The 22,073-nt window shown below is 45.6% G+C and overlaps 1 protein-coding gene across 3 annotated transcripts in view; it reads left to right on the plus strand.

Annotated features, from left to right (window-relative positions):
* SLC12A4 (solute carrier family 12 member 4) overlaps positions 1–22,073 on the plus strand; it is a 129,294-nt gene that overhangs the window by 27,187 nt on the left and 80,034 nt on the right. For 2 of the 3 annotated variants that reach the window (XM_075009112.1, XM_075009114.1), the window contains exons 2-3: positions 18,413–18,507; positions 21,874–22,005. In XM_075009112.1, the coding sequence (XP_074865213.1) occupies positions 18,413–18,507; positions 21,874–22,005 (227 nt within the window). Of the gene's footprint in view, positions 1–546; positions 651–18,412; positions 18,508–21,873; positions 22,006–22,073 lie in introns of all 3 variants that reach the window. The other variant, XM_075009113.1, reaches the window with a different exon arrangement.

Consider the following 22,073-nt stretch of genomic DNA (forward strand, 5'->3'; position numbering starts at 1 on the left):
ACTAAATTTGCTTGTGCTAAATCATTTTTAGTTGCAAAAGATGATGTTGCTGGCCATAAATTAGTTTTGCACATTTTATCTGCAGCATCATGTGCAAACTGAGCTGTTCTTAATCAATCTTTATTTTGCCAGGTGAAATCTGTTGAGTCTTGGTTAGGGTGGGGTCTTAGTGTTGGGATGGGTAATGTTGTACTGTAGCTAACAGATGGCAGTTAACAATTTTGTCTTTTAAAAATAGCTATACATATTATTAGGTTGGGTTTGCTACCTGGCTTTAAGCTGTTGTGACTGATGTTCAAGAATAAGCTCTGGAATTCAATTCTATGTTTGAAGCATCAATGTGATTCCTTTTGCATGCTTCAGAGCAGGTCAGGTAGAGGCCAGAGATCCTACGCCAAAATTTATTCTATCCTATATCCCCCATGGTACAAGGGTGTATGCAGGACAGATTTAGCTTCTTCCTGTGACAATGTCTTAAAACAGATGATAAACCTGGAGGAGCAGTTGTCATTCCCTCACAGCTCCTCCCTCAACCTTCTCTTTCAGTGCAATGGGCTCTGAGGTCTCAGAGGGTGAGCTGTTGCTGAACTCAGAATGGCTGCTTTTGTGCCCCCCCCAGCAGTCACGTCACTGTCAATACTTATCTCAGGGTACGTATAGAATAAAACTGTATTCTGTCAAAGAAAGTGCCATTTTCATTTCCTACTGCTCACAACTGGAGATATATTTAGTGTAGTGATTTTGAATGAAGTATGAACGAATTCAAGTATGTTAGACTTCAGCAGGAGTCTAACGTGGAGATGAATCACCAAAAGGTTGACTGCCTTAAGCTATAATTTGATTTACATCTTTCAATTCTGAAAACATATAAACAGGTTAGAAATCTAATCTTACAGTCATGGGAACTGTTTTTACTGTTCTAATGAAAAATGCCTCTGACAATTTAATTATTGATCAAAATGCAGTTGAAGCAAAAGTGAATCAATATTACTCATCAGATCTGTGACGTAAGCTGCATTTGGAGAGAGCATAAATGTGTTATAGCCAGAAACTTGCATTATGTAAAAACATGTTAATACAAAAACTATTTACTGTTGTCTAGAGAAAACCAGTCACATTTTTCTAACAGGTTTTAAATTCTGTTGTCTTATTTTAGTCACTTTGGAATCTTATTTAAATAATTGGATTATGATTTGTTTTGCTTTTTTAAGTGATGTAAAGCCATTAATGTGATTTTTCAGTTACTTAACTTATGTTTGGAACTCTCACAATTAATGTGATTTTTCAGTTACTTAACTTATGTTGTGGAAAAGAGAACAATTGCTTATATAACAGTTTGTCTTGGAAGTTTATTCAATAGAAGTCCTCATGCTATTCTGTGTAGTAATGGAACCAGAAGATATTTGATATATGAAAACAAGCTGTTAAATGACAGTCCCATTTCCAGTTATGCTTTACAGCAGGGGCACGCAAAGTGGGGGATGCGACCCTCCCCCCCCCCAAGAGGTGGCACAACATTTTGTTAGGGAGAGCGCAGTGCCCTGCAACTTACACTGCCTCCCCAGCCCTCTGCTTTTTCTCCCATGGCCTCTACTGCTGCTGTTGCCAAGGGAATGCCCCCATTGCTGCTGGGCCAATCAGAATATTCTGAGGCCCTGAGTTAAGTGGCAGGGCCAAGCCAGTAACTTCCCAATTTAGAAAGGCACCTGCATTGGTCTCCGTAGCCCATGTCATGCTGGCCCCTGAGAGTCCCTCGAGATACCAATGTGGAGTAAATGCTGCCTGTGGGGGTACGGGGCTGCCTTCATCCTGGTGCCATGGCCGCTAATCAATGCAGTACAACTGAGAGTCCCCTTGAATTGCCCACATGCCCTCCTGGGGTCCTGACCCCAAGCACCCCTCTTCCTTCAGGACACCCCCTGGAGCCCCTTAACATCCCAAGCATCCCATCCCCTTCCAGAGTGCACCCCCCACAACCCTTCCTGTGGTCCTCCCACAGGTTGGGGGGCAGCTAATTTCAGGGCTGAAAAGTGGGGCCTGATGCAAATAGTTTGCTCACTCCTTTCTTACAGTATCACGATGTGTGAGTATTGCAAGTGTATTCTTCAGATACACCAATCTTCACAGTTTGAATATGTGAAATACTGTATCTTTCTACAAAGAAATAAAATTAGCATAACATTGTAGTGCACTGGTATGCATAAAAATAGAATAATAGAAGATTATGGTTGGAAGAGATGTCAGGAGGTGATCTAGTTAAGCCCCCTGCCTGAAGCAGGACCACCACCAACTAAATCATCCCAGCCAGGGCTTTGTCAAGTCAGGATTTAAAACCTCTACTGACAGAGATTCCACTACTGGATCAGGAAACCCATTCTTCTGCTTTGCTTCCCTCCTAGTGAAATAGTTTTTCCTCATACCTATCTTAGACCTCCCCCACTACAATTTGAGACCATTGTTTTTTGTTCTGTCATATGCCAGCACTGAAAATACCCAGGATCCATCCTCTTAAGAACCCCCCTTTAGGTAATTGAAAGCTGCTATTGAATCTGCTCCCCCCTCCAACTCCTTTCTTCTGTACAAGTTCCCTTATCGTCTCCTTAGAAGCCATGCGTCCCAGCCCCCAATGACTTCTGTTGCACTCTCCAATTTGCCAACATCCTTTCTGTAGTAGGGGGCCCAATACTAAACAGTGCTGAATAGAAGGGGGTAATCATTTCCCTTTGTGTGCTGGCTGTACTCCTAGAAATAGGCTTGAATGGTTTTGCAGGGTCAGAATATTCCAGTTTGAAGACTACTAATACTACTTAACTCTTATACTCCACATGGAGAATAGGTCATCTGCAAGTCTCCTCCACTTCACTCTGTCTTGGGATGAAACTTCTAGCTGACTCCAGGAGCAACCCAGTTGTTGTCCTTCAGTCTCAGTAGACCTTCTCTGCATTGTCCGAGGTCTTCCTCTTTTGCATTTTCCTTTCAGGTTCCATGTGTGAGCTTGATGGACTATGCTGGATGATGGTTTTCTGAAAGTGTGGCCTAACCATCCCCACTTTCTTCTCTTGATTTCAGTGTCAATTGGTTCTTGTCCTGCTCTGTTCCAAAGCTCCTAATTTGTGACACAGTCTTACCATTTGATGTAAAGGATGTACCTCAGGCATTTGTTTGTGAATGTCTGTAGCTTGTGATTTGAAGACTTTTCAGTATGCCAGGTCTCACATCTATACAAGAGCACACTCTTCACATTTGTGAAGACACAGTTTCATCTTCACAGATAGTATTGTGAACTCCACATGGGATGGGGAGTCTTGAATGCAGCTGTTGGTTTCCCCATCCTGGCACTGATATCCTTATCTGTTCCTCCATCTAGGCCCATAATACTCCCCACCTACTCCATGTCTTCCAGGTCCTCCCCTCCCAGTGTGATGGTGGTGTTGTTGGACTGGTTGACCCTCATTGACTTGGTCTTTTCCTTGTTAATGCTCAGTCCAGTCATTGACCAGTTTGAAGACCACTTTTAACATATATACTGGCAAAGATGCAGGGTCAGAATCTGCCACTTACTAGTATTGAGCAGACTAGTACTTATCAGGTAGCTCCACTGAAGTCAGTGAAGCTATTAGTTGAGCACATAATACTTAGTGTGAGTGTGGAAGCACAATCTAGTCTTCAAATAAAGATTTTTGGAAGAGTGAATGCATCTTCTTTCAGGACTCCAAAGTGCTGATACTGGACTGAGGCTAAAATAATCACAAATACCAAGATCATATAGTTGGAGGGGGATAATAGTTTTTAAGCAAAACTTAGAAAAAAATCAAGTAAACATCAGCAATATTATTTTGAAATTGAGAGGAAGAAACCATTACTATGTTTTAAAGCTAAGTTGCTGAGCTCTGCTTGGGATTCTCAACACTGCTGCAATTTTTCCATTTGAACACTATCTAACTGGATTACTTTTGTTTGTTTCCTTGCTATTTTATAAACATGAGTGTGAGGATGTAAATTGGAATCCTCTTTTCCCTGTTTCGTAGAACAAACAGATTTTAAAAGTTCAGTTACACACTATCGCTTTAAAGTTTGAGAGAATTGTGTTTACTTGGAACCAAATAGTAACTTGGGAGACTGCTACTATGTTTCTACTTGGTATAAGAAAATACAGAATCCTGGACATTAGATCACTTGACCCAAATTCTTTTTTATTTATTCATTTGCTATTCTGATCTTAAATTTGCAGGCAGTGTATTTGTTCCCTTTGCAAGTGGAGTACTGAAGTCACAGAACTGTAGTTTTATAACTGCTTTCACATAAGAATATAAGTCAACGTGACACTCCTGTCTAGATTTGTATATGTAGATGCTATAACTAAGGCTGTGTCTACACGACAAACTTCCAAGTAAGGAGCTACTTTGAAGTATCCTGCAGAGCATCTGCACACACTTTTCCTTACTTAAAAGTAAGGAAAAGGAGGCTAACTTCGAAGTCACTACTCCATTCTCGGGAATGGAATAGTGGCTTACTTTGAAGTTCAGTGTGTGTAGATGCTCTGCATGCCTTACTTCAAAGTAAGGAGTCCTCCAAGGAGGGTTCCCCTCCACGGAGGATGGAGACAGTCTGGCCAGCTCAGGCAGGGCTCTATGGTCCCTGCCAGCTGCCTTAAAGGAAGCAGCTCCCTGGCAACCCCAGGCAGGAAGCTGAGAGTGTGCCACAAACAGGGGCAGCATGAGCTCTCTCTTGGACTGCCACTGTGCAAAGCACTTGCCTGCCTCTGCACCCCCTACTCAACATGGCTGCACGACAGGACCCCCCTCCCTCTCTGGGGGCTCCAGAGGAGGGGTCCAAGGGCTCACAGGGCCCAGGCAAGAGCCATGCCAGGAGGGGACCCTCCTGGACTGAAGAGGAGCTGAAGGACCTCCTCACTCAGTGGGAGGAGGAGGAGGTCCTTTGGCAAACAGGCAGCTGCCAGCGCAATGCCGAGACCTTTGACCAGCTGGCCAGTGGCCTCACTGCCTGAGGCTACCCCAACAGCACCAGCAGCAGCATCAGACTAAAGGTGAAGGAGCTCCGTCAGACCTATATAAAGGCCCATGACACTGCCAGCGAGTCAGGGGCACAGCCCCTGCATTGCCCCCACTGCAGGGAGTTGCACAGGCTCCTGGAGCCGAGGGAGATGGCCACCCTGGAGTATGTAGTGGACACCGCTAGTCCCCGTCCCCCCTGCAGAGAGCAATGAGGAGGTGAGCCCCTCTGGCACCACCAGCCCCCCGCATGGGGACCGGCCTGCCGAGACCGAGGGCGATGACGAGGGCTCCAGCAATGGGAGCCTCGTCATAGCCCTCCCCTCCAGGACAGCCAGCCAGGTATCGACAAGCCGAGCCGAGTTGAGCCACAGGAAGTTGCAGCCGGTATGTTTGGGGCAAGTGGGACGTTGCAAGGGAGGGGGACAGAGCCCCCCCAGAACAGCGTCACAGCCCACATGCTTGAGGACCAGGGAGGGGGAGAGAACATGGGCCGATCCTCGCTGCGCAGGAATCGCTGGGCATCTGGGATCTCACAGGCCATCGGGCTTCAGGGGAATGGGATGGGGTAAGGTAGCAGAGGCTCCAGCACTCCCCTCAGGGTTGGGAGCCAGCACTCATGGGCCATTCCCTGTCCCCTTCTGTTTCCACAGGTCCCTCGCGGCTCAGCCACCACCACACAGCTAAGTGGGCCTCTGTCACAGGAGACCGCCCCATCACCCCAGCCCGCATTCCCCCACAGCTGTGGCTAGGCCTCCCGGGGACAATGCTGGAGGGATGAAGAGGCTGTGGCCAACTGGGTGCTTGTGGGAGATGACCGGGGTGCTCTGGCACTGGCTGGTGATGGAGTGGGATGTGTGGGTGAGGCTGGCTGGCAGCATGGACACCGTGGCCCAGGCCTCCTGCCCTCTCACCAGCCCCTCTCACAGCTGCCCCTCCTTCAGCTGCCCAATGTGTGGTGGACCTGGCACCAGCCAAGTGCCTCAAGCTAGCCCAGTGGCCGCTGACTGACCCAGCCCCAGTGGCCTCCCTCCACATCCTGAGGAGGCAGAGCCCATGGCACCCCCACCCCATCCCTACTTCTCCTTGGTCCAGGCCCTGTCACAGCCCTGCAGGGGGCCCTGGACTCAGGATGGTAGGGGCGACTGTGGCTGACGTGGCTCCCGGCCCCCAAACTTCTGGGCGACTGACCCTTCTCCCATCCCAGCCCCATTCCCAGTTAAGTCCCCCACCTAGGCCCCCACCTCCCCACTGCCAACCATTCCACCCCATGCACACCAAAGGTCACAACGTTCCATTCTGTTTTGTGAAATACTTTATTCCTCGCATTAAAGTGTGTTGTTCCAACCCTAACCCCGTGTCCCTGGTGCTTCACTAGGGAGTGGTGAGGGGGAGAGCATGAGGGGGATGGGGGTGGGGTGGCATGTGGTGCGGTATGTGGCTGGGGGAGGGTCAGGACAGGCCCTGCGTGAAGGCCTGGCGCAGGGCCTCCCAGACCTTGACCCCATCCCTCTGTGCCTCGTGGCACAGGGCAGCAGGCAGCTGCTCATAGCCTGCTCCCGGATCCACAGTCCAGCTCTGGATAAAGGTCTCCCAGGAGCCCTCCAGAAGGTTGTGGAGGGCACAGCAGGTGGCAATGACTGCAGGGACATTTGGGAGGCTGACATCAAGCTTGGTGAGGTGGCTGCGAAACCTCCCCTTCAGCCTCCCGAGCACCCATTTGACTGTTTCCTTGGCAGGGTTGAGGCGACTGTTAAAGGTGTCCTGGGCAAGCGTTGTGTGTCCAGTATAGGGCCGCACGAGCCACGGGTGCTGCATGTACACAGCATTGGTCATGATGCAGGGGGCATCGTGATGTCCCCAAGTGTGAGCTCCTGCAGGGGGACATATGTACCCTGCTGCATCTGGCATCCCAGCCACGAATTCTGGAACACCTGAGTGTCATGGGCCCTGCCCAGCCACCCCACACACGTGTCCAGGAAATGGCCCCTTGCATCCACCAAGGCCTGCAGTACCTCCAAGTGGTACCCCTTCCTGTTAATGTAGGTGCCCTTGCTGTGGTCAGAGCCCAGACCACAGCGTGCATCCCATCCAAGGCTCCAAAACATCCCGTCCAGGTCCCAACGTGTCACAGGAGCATGGTGTTGGTGGCTCGGACAACCTGCAGGGGGAAGGAGGAGACGTCCATGAACTCCTGACCGGGAGACCCCCTGCCACCCTCACCAGTGGCTCCCTGCCCCTTTCCCAGTTGCCCCCTCCCCAAGGTGGGTCCATGTTGGGGGCTGGAAATACCTCACTCAGCACTGCTCCAACAGTGGCCTTCCCAACTCCAAATTGGTGGTCGACGGATCTGTGGCTGTCGGGGGTGCAATGGGCACCCTCTTCCACACCGGGAGCATGCGGGCGTCCTGATGCTGGAGGTCTGGAGCGAGCCAGTGGCAGAGGTCCTCATATGTCTGCCAGGTCGTTCTGAAGTTCCTCAGCCACCGCTTGTCATCCCAGTCCTCCAGCACCAGCCGGTTACACCATTTGGTGCTGGTGGCATAGGCCCACTGGTGCCAGCTCAGAGGGGAATAGGGGAGGGGCAGAGTGATCGTGGCCAGGGCCTCGAGGCTGGGTCCCAGGCAGGCGACCCACCCACACTTCTGCAACAGCAGGGCAAGCAGCATGGCCAGCAGGCTGACCAGGGTCGAGAGAGCATCGTCCTCAGGGAGGGAGTGAGCTGGCATGGTCTCTTGCTGTTCCTCCCTGCACATGCTCTGCTGCTGTCTGCAGCCTGTCAGCCTTGAGCAGGTGCGGGCTGTGAATATTGGGAGGGGCCCTTTAAGGGGTTGGCTGGCTGCGAGTTGGGAAGGGTTTGTCGGCCATGCAACCCTGAACTCCACTACATAGAAGGAGAAAAGCCTGTTGAGAATCTATGGGTCAAGCTTAGTGGTGTAGGCAGCACTGGAGATGTGGTGGTTGGTGTTTGCTACAGGCCGCCAAATCAGGATGATGAGGTAGATGAGGCTTTTTTTAGACAACTGAGAGAAGTTTCCAGATCACGGGCTCTCGTTACCATCAGGGACTTCAATTACCCTGACATCTGTTGGGAAACCAATATGGCAGTACACAAGCAGTCCAGGAAATTTCAAGGAGAATGTTGGGCATCACTTCTTGGTACAAGTGCTGGAGGACCTGACCAGAGGTCATGTGAGGCTCGACCTGCTGCTTACAAACAGGGAGGAACTAATAGGGAAGGTAGAGGTGGGTGACAACCGGGGAAGCAGTGATCATGAGATGGTAGACTTCAGGATCCTGACCAAAGGAAGGAAAGAGAGCAGCAGATTACACACCTTGGACTTCAGAAAAGCAGACTTTGAATCCTTCAGGAACGTGATGGGCAGAATCCACTGGGATGCTACCAAGAGGAGAAAAGGAGTCCAGAAAAACTGGCAGTATTTTAAGGAAGCCCTATTGAAGACGAAAGAAACTGTCCCGATGTGCAGCAAGAGAAGTAAATATGGTAGAAGACCAGACTGGCTTAATGGGGAAATCCTTGGAAATTTTAGGCACAAAAAGGGAGCTTACAAAAAGTGGAAACTGGGACAGATGTCTAGGGAGGGGTATAAACGTATAGCTCAAGAATGTAGGGCAGTTATCAGGAAGGCGAAAGCGCAACTGGAATTGCGACTCACGAGGAATGTGAAGGGTAACAAGAAAAGTTTCTACAGGCATGTTACCAAGAAGAAGGTGATCAGAGAGGGCATGGGGCCCCTACTGGATGAGGGAGATAAACCAGTGACAGATGACATAGGGAAAGCTGAAATACGTAATGCTTTCTTTGCCTCTGTCTTCACGGACAAAGACAGCTCCTGGACTAATGCGATAAGTGATGCATTGTGGGATGAAGGTGGACAGCCTTTGGTGGGGAAAGAACAGGTTAGGAGCTATCTAAAAAAGCTAAATATACATAAATCGATGGGCCTGGACCTAATTCATGCTAGGGTTCTAAGGGAGTTGGCGTATGTAGTTGATGAGTGCTTGGCCACTATCTTTGAAAAGTTGTGGAGATCGGGAGAAATCCTGGACGATTGGAAAAAGGCAAATGGAGTGCCCATCTTTAAAAAAGGGAAGAAGGATGACCCAGGGAACTATAGGCCGGTCAGTCTTACTTCAGTCCCTGGAAAAATCATGGAGGGGCTCCTCAAGGAAGTCATTTTGAGGCACTTGGATGAGGGAAGAGTGATCAGGAATAGTCAGCATGGATTCATGAAGGGCAAGTCATGCCTGACCAATCTGATTAGTTTCTACTATGAGATAACTGGCTCTGTGGATAGGGGAAAATCAATGGGTATGATTTATCTTGACTTTAGCAAAGCTTTTGATGTGGTCTCCCACAATATTTTTGTCATCAAGTTAAAGGAATGTGGATTGGATAAATGGACGGTAAGGTGGATAGAAAGCTGGCTAGAAGGTCGGGCCCAGAGGGTAGTGATCAACGGCTCAATGTCAGGATGGCGGTTGGTTTCTAGTGGAGTGTCCCAAGGTTCAGTTCTGGGTCCTGTTCTGTTCAACATATTTATCAATGACCTGGATGAGGGGTTGGATTGCACCCTCAGCAAGTTTGCAGATGACACTAAGCTAGGGGGAGAGGTAGATACGATGGAGGGTAGGGACAGGGTCCAGAGTGACTTAGACAAATTGGAAGACTGGGCTGCAAGAAATCTGATGAGGTTCAATAAGGACAAGTGCAGAGTCCTGCACTTGGGCTGGAAGAATCCCAAGCATTGTTACAGACTGGGGTCCGACTGGCTCGGTAGTAGTTTTGCAGAAAAGGATCTGGGAGTTGTAGAGGACGAGAAGCTGGACATGAGTCAACAGTGTGCCGTTGTAGCCAAGAAAGCTAATGGCATATTAGGTTGCATCAAGAGGAGCATTGCCAGTAGATCCAGAGAAATGATTATTCCTCTTTTTGTGGCTTTGGTGAGGCTGCATGTGGAGTACTGTGTCCAGTTCTGGGCCCCTAATTATAGAAAGGATGTGGATACACCGGAGAGGGTCCAGCGGAGGGCAACCAAAATAATTAGGGGTCTGGAGCATATGACTTATGAAGAAAGGTTGAGGGAATTGGGACTGTTTAGTCTGCAGAAGAGAAGACTGAGAGAGGGACTTGATAACAGCCTTCAACTTACTGAAGGGAGGCTGCAAAGAGGCTGGAGAGAGGCTGTTCACAGTGGTCACAGATGGCAGAATACGAAACAATGCTTTCAAGTTGTGGTTGGAAAGGTCCAGGTTGAACATTAGGAAAAACTTTTTCACTAGGAGGGTGGTGAAGCATTGGAATGGTCTACCCAGGGAAGTAGTGGAGTCTCCATCCCTGGAGGTGTTTAAGTCTCGGCTCGACAAAGCCCTGGCGGGGATGATCTGATGGGTTTGGTCCTGCTTAGAGCAGGGGGCTGGACTTGATGGCTTTTTTTGGTCTCTTCCAGCTCTATTGTTCTATGATTCTATGAACCCCATGCCTGCATCATTTCCTGGCCCCTTACTTTGAAGTAGGGGCTACTTGTGTGTAGACGTTTAACTTAGAAGTAAGGGGGAGCCTACTTCAAAGTAAGGGAGGATGCATTTTGTGTGTGGACGCTATACTTCGAAGTTGCTTACTAGTGTAAGCAGCTTCAAAGTTATTTTGTAGTGTAGATGCAGCCTCAGTGTCTAATTGTGGTATAACTGTACAGAAGGGCATGATGATCTAGGGTGTGCAGTCTATCTTGTGAAGGAGTTTCGTACCTTTCAGATGGGGTATGCCAAGTATAAGAATTTGGTTTCGTGTTTCTGGAGAGGTAAGTCTGGATTTGATGGCTGTTTAGCCTACTACTGTATTTCTGACTGTCAAGGAAACAACTTGCTGATCACTAAAATCTAAAGAAAAATATTGTTAAAGCTTTGTACAAGAAGGCCACATGTGTTGCAAAATGTAATTCTCTACAAAATGCTTCAGTTTACCCCAAACTTTTAAAATAATTTCTAGTCTAGACTAAGACAGGGTGTGTGAAATTCCAAGTGAGCTTTTAGGCAGGAGAGGGCTAAACCCAGGCCTCAAATTAATGGCAACTAGCTTCTATATTGATATTCATTTACTATTGGTGCTGGCTAGGAGAAATATGCATGTCAATCACTAATACAGATGTGAGATCTCTATCTTGCAATTGGAATCTATGCACGTGGACATTACAACTAGATTTTTGTTCTTCTCTTGATGGTCACTCAATAAAGAATAGGACATCTTCATGTCACCCTCCTATTTGTGAGTCTTTTGAGGGCTGATCAACCCGATTTTGGAGCCGCAGATCTTACCACAGAAGGGGCAGGTGTTGGTAGCTGTTGTAGGGGAGTGTGGCAGTCTTTGATGCTCTTTTCTTCTTCTCTGCTACTCCTCATCTGCACTGCTGCAGGACCTCTTAAATTACACCAGCTACTCATGGATTACTGTTCTCCATTGGAAACGGCCTTGGGCAAGGTTCTCCCAAGTGTCAACACTAATGCTGCACTTCTTCATGTGTGCCTTCAGCACATCCTTATATTGCTTCCACTGCCCCCCCAACGTTCCTTTGTCTTTCATTCAACTCAGAAAACAGAATCTGTTTTGGGAGGTACTGATTAAACATCTGAACCACATGACCAATCCAGTGAAATTGTTAATGAAAGATAATGCTTCAATGCTGGTCATATTCAACTCTTCCAGGAGACTAGTGTTTGTGTGCCTATCCTCCCAAGAGATATTTAGGATTCTCCTGAGGCAGCGCTGATTATATTGTTCAAGTGCCTTCAGAAGATGCTAGTATGCAGAGGAAGACGTGTGTGTGACTTCTTTTAACATGGGGGCACTATTGTACTGAAGCTACCACACAGTTCTTGACAGACAGAAAGCTCAGATCCAATGGCATGTAATCCATGATGACTGGGAGTCTCCTGTCTGCATTCACAGCCATTGTAGCATTACTCTTGCTATTCTCCATCTGTTCTGCTATTGAGGACTTTTAGAATCATCATTCTCCTGGACACTCCCCCTTGACCTTGCTGCCATGAGTGACCCTGCTGGGAGTATGAGATATTCCCTCTGACATTGCTCTTGGGTTCATTAGAACACACAAGCCCACTCACCACAACAAGGTGGCAATCAGGAAAGTGAAATAGAAGACTGCAGTAAGTCTACAAATAGTAAACTGTAGGAAGCTGTCTTATTAAGTGAGTCTAGAGGAGACTTCTTTTAAATATGACATTAGAAGCATTGCTGACCCTGTCTTAGCCTCAAAAGCATGTATCTGGGTTTGTCAACACCACAGAGCCTTTTCTGGTCTACCTGAGACAGAGGCCCTTAGTGGAAATGCTGTGTAAGCTGCCAGGAGGTGTCCTACTAGCACAGACATGCCGTCTCCAGAAATGACATTAGCTGTGATGACAGAAGCACACTGGTGTCAGCACAGTCATGTCCATGCTGGAACATAGCTGTGTAGGTTAAGTGGCAAAGCTGTCAGCTAGGAGCCTGTGACACCCTGTGACCTTTTGATGCTAACTGACAGAGGGAAAAGGGAGTGATTTTTGTAGGGACCTCTGGATCAGATGTATGCATAGTAGTTCACCAAAGGGTGAGATCTGCAGTGAGAGCCAGTAGCCCACTGGTTGCCATAATTGTAATGTGCATGTAAGACTAATGTTTAAGAAGCAATCCATAGATACTGAAACTCTGTTCTTAAGGAGGGGCAGATCACCAAGAGGTGACATGTCTTGAACCAGTTCACTTCCAGCAAGGGGTAGCAGACTCTCATTTCCTTGTCTAGTTACTGGGTGCATTGTCTGCTTCACAGTGGTGTTCTATTTGCATATTGAGCCTGATGCTAACCAAAGGGTTGTGAAATTGACAAAAAGAAGCTACAGAGGGAAAAAATAAGCAGTGGGTATCCATGAAAACAAAGGACTGCACTGATATACCTGAGGGTACTAATGGACAGGGAAGCTGACAGCATTGACTGGTCTTGTGAACTGAGATCAAGCCTTGCTGTAAGATGTTGGAAGCATTTTGAGTGTTATTCTGTAAGACAAGGAAGCCTCAAGTAAGTCTAGGTTCTAGAATGTGTGGTTGTGACCTTGTTTTATATGTAACCATTTGTTTCCAATATTTTTATTTGCTATTATTGAAATCTTGTATTTTGTTAAATAAATTTTTACGCACCTAAGCACTGTGGAACGCTGATATGATGTGTAACTGGTAATCTCAGTGAGTCTGTTCAGTGCACAGGACACTCACAGAAGATGCTCAGGGCAGGAGTCTTCCTATTGCTAATCTGTAGAAAGAGACCAGGGCCTGCACAAGAGTACTTGTACTGCTTGTGGACAGTGGAATTGGGGAGCTGATCTCATGGCAGGCACAGGAAGGCTTCCTCATGGTAAGGGCAGGTGGCACTGAGGTGCTTCTCAATCCTGAGTAGCATCACAGTGTAATTTTACCTTCTCCGCCTCCCCACTTACATAGTTATGCTGGCAAAATTTTGTAGTTTAGAGAGAGCCTGAGAGTCTTGGTTCCTTTGATGGGAATTGGATGAGAGCCAGGGTCAGCTGGTCACATGTTTGCAGGGACTTAAAGTAAAACTGACAAGCCTCTGCACAGAGCCTTGTATAGCAAACTGTTATTACAAACTATATCTTCCCAAGACTGAACACTTGCTTGTATCCTTAATAAAGTAAATTACTGTTTGGTGATGTCTGCCTTACTGTTAAGATATATTTCATGCTTCAGAATACAAGCTGATGATATACAAGGGCTGAGAAAGGAATTTCTCAGAACTGCTTTCCTGTCCAACATGTTGTTAGTCTGAGGTATCTGATATTTCCATTTGCAGACACAAGGTAGTAGGCTAAATGCTGTATTCTAGTATGGCAGATCCTATGAAAATTACTTTGCATTGTACATAAGCAAATTACTCTACACATGTACTGGATTCTTGTTTCATAAAGAAAATGGGGTAAGTCTACATGGTGTTACTTAGGACATTAGAAGTAAGTAGACACCAAATAAAATGAGACCACTTTGGTGTCATGGTTTACAACACATCAGAAATGCACAGACTGCTCAGAAATGGTTATTATGCTGAAGGTGATTTTGGTCCACTGATGTGTCAACTGAGCAATGTAGTACTCCCAGTGAGAGTGTAACAAATAGATCAAACTGTTTCTCTTTAGCAGCCAAATCTAAGTATTGATGGAGGTTAAAAGGGAATGTCCTAGCAGTGAACTTGATTGTAAATGTCTGAGCTTTTGATTACTACTGTATAAGTGTGCAGTATTTGAGGGGGACAGAAGTTGGACCGAAAGTGTGGCTAGCCATTGGACTGGTAGAAGCATACAGTTCAGAGGCCCATTTATAACTTACACAGTCACTGATTTGTTAATTCTGCATGATTTTTCAAGCTTATGGAACAAATGTCATATGTATATATGCTAACATCTATATAGTATGCTAATAAATTCTCCCTTTAGGAGAACTCTGAACTGACTAATTCAACCATTGTGACTTAAACTATTACATAAATACATTAAATATATATATATAGTAACAGAGAGGAAGCCATGCTAGTCTATACACTATCAAAACAAAAAGCAGTCAAGTAGCACTTTAAAGACTAGCAAAATAGTTTATTAGGTGAGCTTTCGTGGGACAGACCCACTTCTTCAGACCATAGCCAGACCAGAACAGACTCAATATTTAAGACACAGAGAACCAATATATATATATATATATGTGTGTGAGGAAGAAAATGTGGTTTTGCTATACATGTCTGATTTTGTAGCAGGTGAGCATATCTGGCTGATTGTGCTATATATTTCTGATAATATAGGAAGCATACCCATTATTGACACACTAATCTATCTCAGTGGGGTCCAGGCGGAAGGGAGAAGTTGGAGAAGACCAGGCTGGGGTAAGAGTGCAGAAGTGATGAGAAGGGCCAAAGCACTGAAAAGGGCAAAAGATTTTGATACTTACTGGATTCATGCCTAATCTATTTTATGTAACACTACAGTGATCAATCACATGGGTTTTGTAGAGTAAGGAAGTGTACAGGCATTTCTACAAAAAGCATTAAAATATTCCCAGAGATATTAAAAATGAACCCATATCCCATTAAGCAGATATTTCTGCTGGTAGCATGCTGCAACTGCAAGAGAATCACAGGATCTGTTTATTGCAGAGGAGGGTACCCTGAGGCTTCAAGTAGCAAAGATACAGTTTAAAAAATGAGCGGCTAGCTTATTTTTAAAGCTTCCAATGTATCAGAACAACCCTAGAAGATCAATAATCAAGACAGTTTAAGTACTGTGTAAGACAAAGTTATAATAACTGCCTGAGTGAACAGTAACCTATTACAAAGTGTTCCAAAATCTTGAACTAGGTGGGTCACTATTTGTATTACAGTCATCATTCACCACTGCAGACTGGAAACTGGCTTAAATAACATGTGGTAAGTGGGTGTTTCTTTGACTCCGGTCTCCAATAGACACTTGTCTATATTTAAAAAGTCTGGAAACATTTCAGCTTGACAATCTATTGCTAACCCAGGCGATCTTATGGAATTTTGGGATAATTTGTATTTTCTTAAAGCCCAGCTCCTGGAGACGTGATTATGTGATAATCTTTTTCATTTTTGAAGAATTAACATTTCTAGTACTCCTGTCTCTGGTAGAAATCTTGCAAATATAGAACCTTGGAATCTCAAATGCCAGAAGGCAAATTAAACTGATTTTTAAGCCAGAGATTTTAAACAGTAATCTCATACAATTTTTTTCAGGTATGATCCATGAGTTTTGAATGGTTGTGTTTACAGTTCTGTAATCTGCTGTGGAGAGCCCAGTTGAAGGCATCCGGAATTGTTGCTGGTTAAGATTTCAGCACATGTAGGACGTCTCTGGTCCAGGACCCTCTGGTTCAGCAATATCCATGGTCCATTAAGCCAACAGATGTTGCCAGACAAAGCCCCAGCGGCTGGGAGGAGGTGCCAGCCATTGTCAGAATAACTTTTGTTATGTGCACCAAAGTATGTGAAGATGTGCACCACTAGTAGAAATACATGCTGCTGGGCATGGGCCACAGTGGGTCCTCTGCTAATCAACTGAGTGGCATCTGAATCTTTTCAGGGCAACTGCCCACATCCTCACCTTACAGGGAACACTGCAGGCCAAGTCCAGTGACAGCATGCCCAGCAGCCAGGATTTGGGGGCCTGGGCCTGAGGACTGGCAGCATGAGCCTGTGCCCAGGACCTAGTAAGCTGGTTGCAGGTCAGCGGCCCTCTGGGAGAGCCTGGAGGCTGACAGCAAGGAAGCTGGAATTGACCTCCCCTGGTCCAGCAAACTCCCTCCTTTGGGGCCAGTCAGGTCCTGAGGATGCTGGACTAGGGAGGTCTAACCTGTACATTGGCAGACCCATAAAAGGAACATTGTGCACAGCTCCTGTGCTTGCAATAAAATGATTATAACTAAACTATCCCATGTAAAAGATTATTTGGGGCACTTGTACAGTTACAAATTCTCCCTTTAGGAGAACTCTGAACTGACTTATTCAGCCATTCTGACTTACACTGTTACACCCCCCTGCTCCCCTCAGGTGGTGGTCTACTTGTGCTTTTGGTTGAATACTAATTAGGAATTGGATGACTTTGTTAATAGGCCAGCTCCATTGACTACATCAACTGCTTGGGGTTATTGAACTCCTGACAACTACAAGCTAAAGTACAGCTTTGAATGAATGCATCCAGAGAACAGGCTACCCTTCACCTATCTCAGAACGAACATATTTTGCTGCCAGAAATCTGGGAGCTTCAAAGACCCTATCCTTAACTGTTTTTATGCAAGGCCTTTTTAAGCTCAATGTCATCACAGCTTGAATCTTTTACATTTCAGCAGCAAGCACCATGCTGCTTCTTCATGGGTACTTAACAGTTAAAATATTGCCATTCAAACAGTGCTAAATAGATGATAGTTACTTCGTTTTTTTAAAAAAGCACTTCAAAGTATCAAGCCTTATAGGTATGTAACCATGAAAAAACACTGTTTTGTAAGGCCCTGAGTAAATACTTCAATGTTAAGGAACAAGAATCCATGTTTGTAGCCTGTTTTCGCAGCCTCAGAATGAACTATTACCTTTCTGTGGCTTTTCAGAAATGCTAGTTATCTATCTCTGCGGGACTTGGGATAGAATGTCAATAGACTAGTTGTTAATGAGTGCCTCTTCACTTAGAGCCTTCCAAAAACCCTTAGGTGCTGTGTGTGCATTGGAAACAGAGCTGGTAATACTGGCTCTGAAAGTTGCTCATCACATGTCATAAATCCCTGTTTTCAGATGTTTATATTTTCCAGACTTAACTAGTCTGAGCTGAATTTTTCCATGCTGGATCATGACTTCATTTGGGATTTTTCAGAATTTTTCAGTCAAAATGGTTGAGTTGTTTGTGAGAAGGTGCTTTGTCAGACCTGTTGACAAGGGTGGGAGGGGTGGCAAAGGAGGCAATTGCCTTACAGCCTGGCAATTCAAAGGGGCCAGGGGCTCCTGGCTGTTGATCCAGCTGCTGTGGCAGTGGCCAGGAGCCCTAGGTCCTTTAAATCACTGCAGGATTTCTGCACAGTGTGCTTGGAAGTGTTGCTGAGAGCTGCTTGGGGAAGCTACTGCTACCAGTGATAAGAAAAGATGTGAATGTAAGAAATGCTGATCACCTGTAACTCCCATGGCAGCATGCTAAGAATTTCAGAAATCTTGAAGTATTGCTCCATTGTGGGCTATGTCACATCATTTTGTGCTACAGTGCCCTTAAAGGCAAAAGGATTTAGAGTAACTGAGAAAGTGCATGTTTGTTTACAGAATTCAGAGTTTGCAATAAAATGAAAAGAATATACTCTTTACATGTGTTATCTTAATGAGCACACAGTAATTCTTACTAAATGTTTTTAATCAGCCTGTTTAAATCTCTCAAACTTGTTTGTGTCATTATTGCTTAAACAGCTGTTTTTTCTGATTTATCATAGTCTTCTGCCATGAGAACTTTAGAAAGAAAACTGTCAAGGTCATTAGGCCCATGATATCATCTTGGCAGCAGTCTCACCTGTAAACTTTCGTTTGAGGCCATTTTGTATTCTTCCCTGTCCTTTTTTTAAAAAAGAGTACTTCCAACACTGAAAGCAGTATGGGTGACTTTCTATTTCTCTGTGTTGTGGGAAATCAAACATAACTAACATAGTTGTGCCATTTTAAAATTAAATGCTGAATGAAAACTGAGATTTTAAAAATTGATGAGAAAGCTTTTTCCTGTCTTCCGTGAAGAGTTGACATGTTCCATTCCAGACTTACAAAAATGATTTCTCATTCCCTCCGCAGGTCATGGCAACCATAAAGAAAACAGTCCATTTCTCAACAGTTCTGAAGCTGGCAAGGGAAGTGATTATTATGACAGAAACTTGGCCTTGTTTGAGGTAAATTTTAATTTTGCTTTCCAGACCACTGGACCTCTCTGATCTTGCATTACAGGAAATAGGAGATGAGGTCTTTATCTTTTGTCTTTGTGAAATGTGGGGATGGAAACTTTCAAAGCTACAACAAGCAAGAAGATGCTTAATTGCCATCTAAAGTCACAGAGCTAGACACCAAAATGCCATTCATGCCATTTAAAAGTCTTTTAAAAGTGCTGGGAAGCCTGTGGTAGGTCACACCTGTTGAAACACACATACAATGCAACTGTCCCAAGCACTGTTTGTGGGTGGTTGCTTTCCTGGTGATGTGTAGAGCTGAGAGAAGAAGGAACAGATAGCATCCCAGGTGCCATGTGCTGTTATAGCAACGAAGGGTCCTGTGGCACCTTATAGACTAACAGAAAAGTTTTGAGCAGGAGCTTTCGTGAGCACAGACTCACTTCATCAGATGCTGGTCACGGCTACCCCTCTGATACATATGCTGTTACGTAACAGTTGCTTTTCAGGCTCTCTGCCCCCAGTATCTAGTGTTGGAGGGCTGACTGGGGGCGTGGGCTCCAGAGACTAGGGACAAGGAAGGATATGAGCTCTGATTAGGGAAGTGTGGGAGAAGTAATATGCTTGGGCTCTGATGCCCAGGAGGCTCTGAGTAACTCAGATCATCAGGGTGAATATAGCAGCCACACACTGACCCTGTCTCCCTGCCTCTGCTGTTATTTGCTTTAACAGCTAGTGGAGTGCTGGCTTCTCCCACGCCCAACTCCTTTTCTTGGCTTGGGGTTAGTTTGTGCATCATACAGGCCGTGTCTACACTAGCTCAAAACTTCAAAATGGCCATGCAAATGGCCATTTCGAAGTTTACTAATGAAGCGCTGAAATACATATTCAGCGCCTCATTAGATGCCAGCAGCTGCAGCACTTTGAAATTTCCGCAGCTTGCCATCGCATGACTCATCCAGATGGGGCTCCTTTTCGAAAGGACCCCGCAACTTCAAAATCCCCTTATTCCTATCTGCTGTTAGGAATAAGGGGATTTCGCAGTTGCCGGGGTCCTTTAGAAAATGACCCGTCTGGATGAGCTGCGCAGTGGCAAGCTGCAGCAATTTCGAAGTGCCGCAGCTGCTGGCATGCTAATGAGGCGCTGAATATGTATTTAGGCTCTTCATTCATAAACTTCGAAATGGCCATTTGCATGGCCATTTCGAAGTTTTGGGCTAATGTAGATGTAGCCACAAAGTATGAGAGTCGCTAGCTACTGAGCTATGGGATTAGAAATGGGTAATAATGATTAACAGGTCCAGGATAAAGCCCTAGGCACACTGTGGAATCCTTTCCAGACTGGTTGTGGCTTGCACAATGTGTGCGATTGAGGAGTGTGCCTCTTCACCCTTCAGCAAGTTTGACATGCTAAGAGTCTGTTTTGAGGTTCACTCAGAGTGGAGAAGGGCACTTCATACCAGTACCACTGTCCTCTGTCTGCAGATTGGTCAATCAGGCTTGGGCAGTTTTTTGTTGTTGGTTGCATGGCTGAGTTAGAAGGACATTGATATACATGGGGAAGGTCATATTTTTGTAATAGGAAGCTCTGTAAAGGAAGACCAAAATGTTCAAATTTAAGTGCCTAAATTTGGTTGAGTCCTAATTTTCAGTGGTCTCCTGAGCACCTGGAGTTTCTATCACCGCCATTGGCTGTTCAGTGCCTCTGAATCAGGCTACTCAGGTGGCTAATGTTAAGTACTCATCTTTGAACATGTGTGTGTACTTTGTATAAAGAAGGAGGTAGGAATTCAAGAGTCCTGATAAAATTGTAAGAACCTGTTTGCTTCCAGTTGTTGTTTCTTCTTGTTGTGCTGCATGTTGTTTGTGCCACTCCCATAGAATTAAAAGAAGCAAGAATCCTTGACATTTTCTTTAAGGGAGCATTAGCAGCCTCCATCCTGGTGCTTCATTTCACGAGAAAGCATGTTGCAAGCTTTCTTGAGGACTCCATTTCCAAACAGGCCATTTAGATTAGCTGCTCCTGAGCAACTGCTCTATCAGGTCACAAAAGCTCCATTTTATCACAAGCTGTTTCCACAGTGATGACCCATCATGTAGAGGCTCATGCTGAGGAAGTCCAGTGCCTGTAGGATGGGACCAGTTACAACACACACAATTTTGCCACTCTCACTCTAAGCAAAACCTTAACTGAGACCTCGTGCTAATGTATGAAGAGATAGCAGCTGATAGCCTGTCTGGGAGGCTTATCTGCCAGAAAAGAGATCTTATTCTGGCTGAGGCTGGAGTTTTGCTTTGGAGTGGGATCAGGAGCTTTGTGGGTGGCTGTGCTGGAACAAAGGGAGTTTGTGTATGTGCAGGGCCTGTGCGTCTATGTGGCTGGTAAATTATGATTGCCGAGGTTGTCACTGGTGAGAATGTTGGCTTAACTGGTGACTTCCCTGATTTTCTGTTATTGGACTCGTAGGATGGGCTCTTGAGAAAATTTAAGTCTGGCAGGTGTGCTTTGTGTAGGGGGTGAGCATAAGTGGAGGTGCAAAACAGAAATGTCAGGCCAATAGAACTGTTTTAAATCTCTGACAGAGATAATTCGGGAAAGAATGTAGACAGAAGGCAGAGAGGACACACTGTAAGAGCTGGAGTTATTAAAGTACTCTATAAATACTTTGCAAAAGATCCCAGCTGTTATCAAAATGAGCCAAGTGGTTCATTTCTGCCATATTTGCGCAGAAGATAGGGTGAAGCTGCAATATGGGAATGTGTCTGCTTGCCTCTCCTCGAGTACATTGGTACAAAGTATGAACACTCAGGCTCATCCTGTCCTCCAAGAAAACCACAGGGTAAGAGAGATCCTGCTGGATTTGAGGAATTTAGGGAGAGGGAATTGTGAGACCTTCATACCTCCAAACAAACACATTGATTTTTGGAGGCTTATTTAACCGCAAACTTCTCTGAGGCCCTGAATTAAGATATTAATATCAAATCTATCAGAATGTGCCCATAATACTGCAGTGGCTTGGCCTCTGGCCACCTGACCACTAGCTTATTTGACAAAATGTCCCAGAAAATATTTTTTATGTTAGCCCAACTGGAAATTGTTCACTTTCCTGCAAATCTGGAGTTCAGAGCCTTTTTTCCTTGCATGTCAGTGCCTGACAAGTAGAAGACAAGTCCCCATTGTCTTCTACTCCTTGTTACAGTTTTCAGGTTTCAAAACCCAAATGTCCTTTAGTCAAATCAGACCAAATAAATATTTCATTTCTTCTACTGCAGCCTCTTTTATACCAGCAGCTCCAGCCTTGCTGAGCAGCTGTCAGAGCCACCCTCTTCTTTCACATCATTTTGGCTTACAGACATTATTTTACTCCCCAGGAGGAATTGGATATACGACCTAAGGTATCTTCTCTGCTTGGAAAGTTGGTCAACTACACAAATCTTACTCAAGGAGCCAAGGAACATGAGGAGGCAGAAAGTGCTGAAGGTTCAAGGAGGAAAGTATCAAAAGTAAGTAGAACTTCTCTCTGTGGCCAGCTGGTGAGATTGCTTATGTGCGCAACTGGAGAGTTCTGATA

This window comes from Carettochelys insculpta, chromosome 14 (genome assembly GCF_033958435.1).
Source record: "Carettochelys insculpta isolate YL-2023 chromosome 14, ASM3395843v1, whole genome shotgun sequence".
NCBI classification, from domain to species: domain Eukaryota; kingdom Metazoa; phylum Chordata; order Testudines; family Carettochelyidae; genus Carettochelys; species Carettochelys insculpta.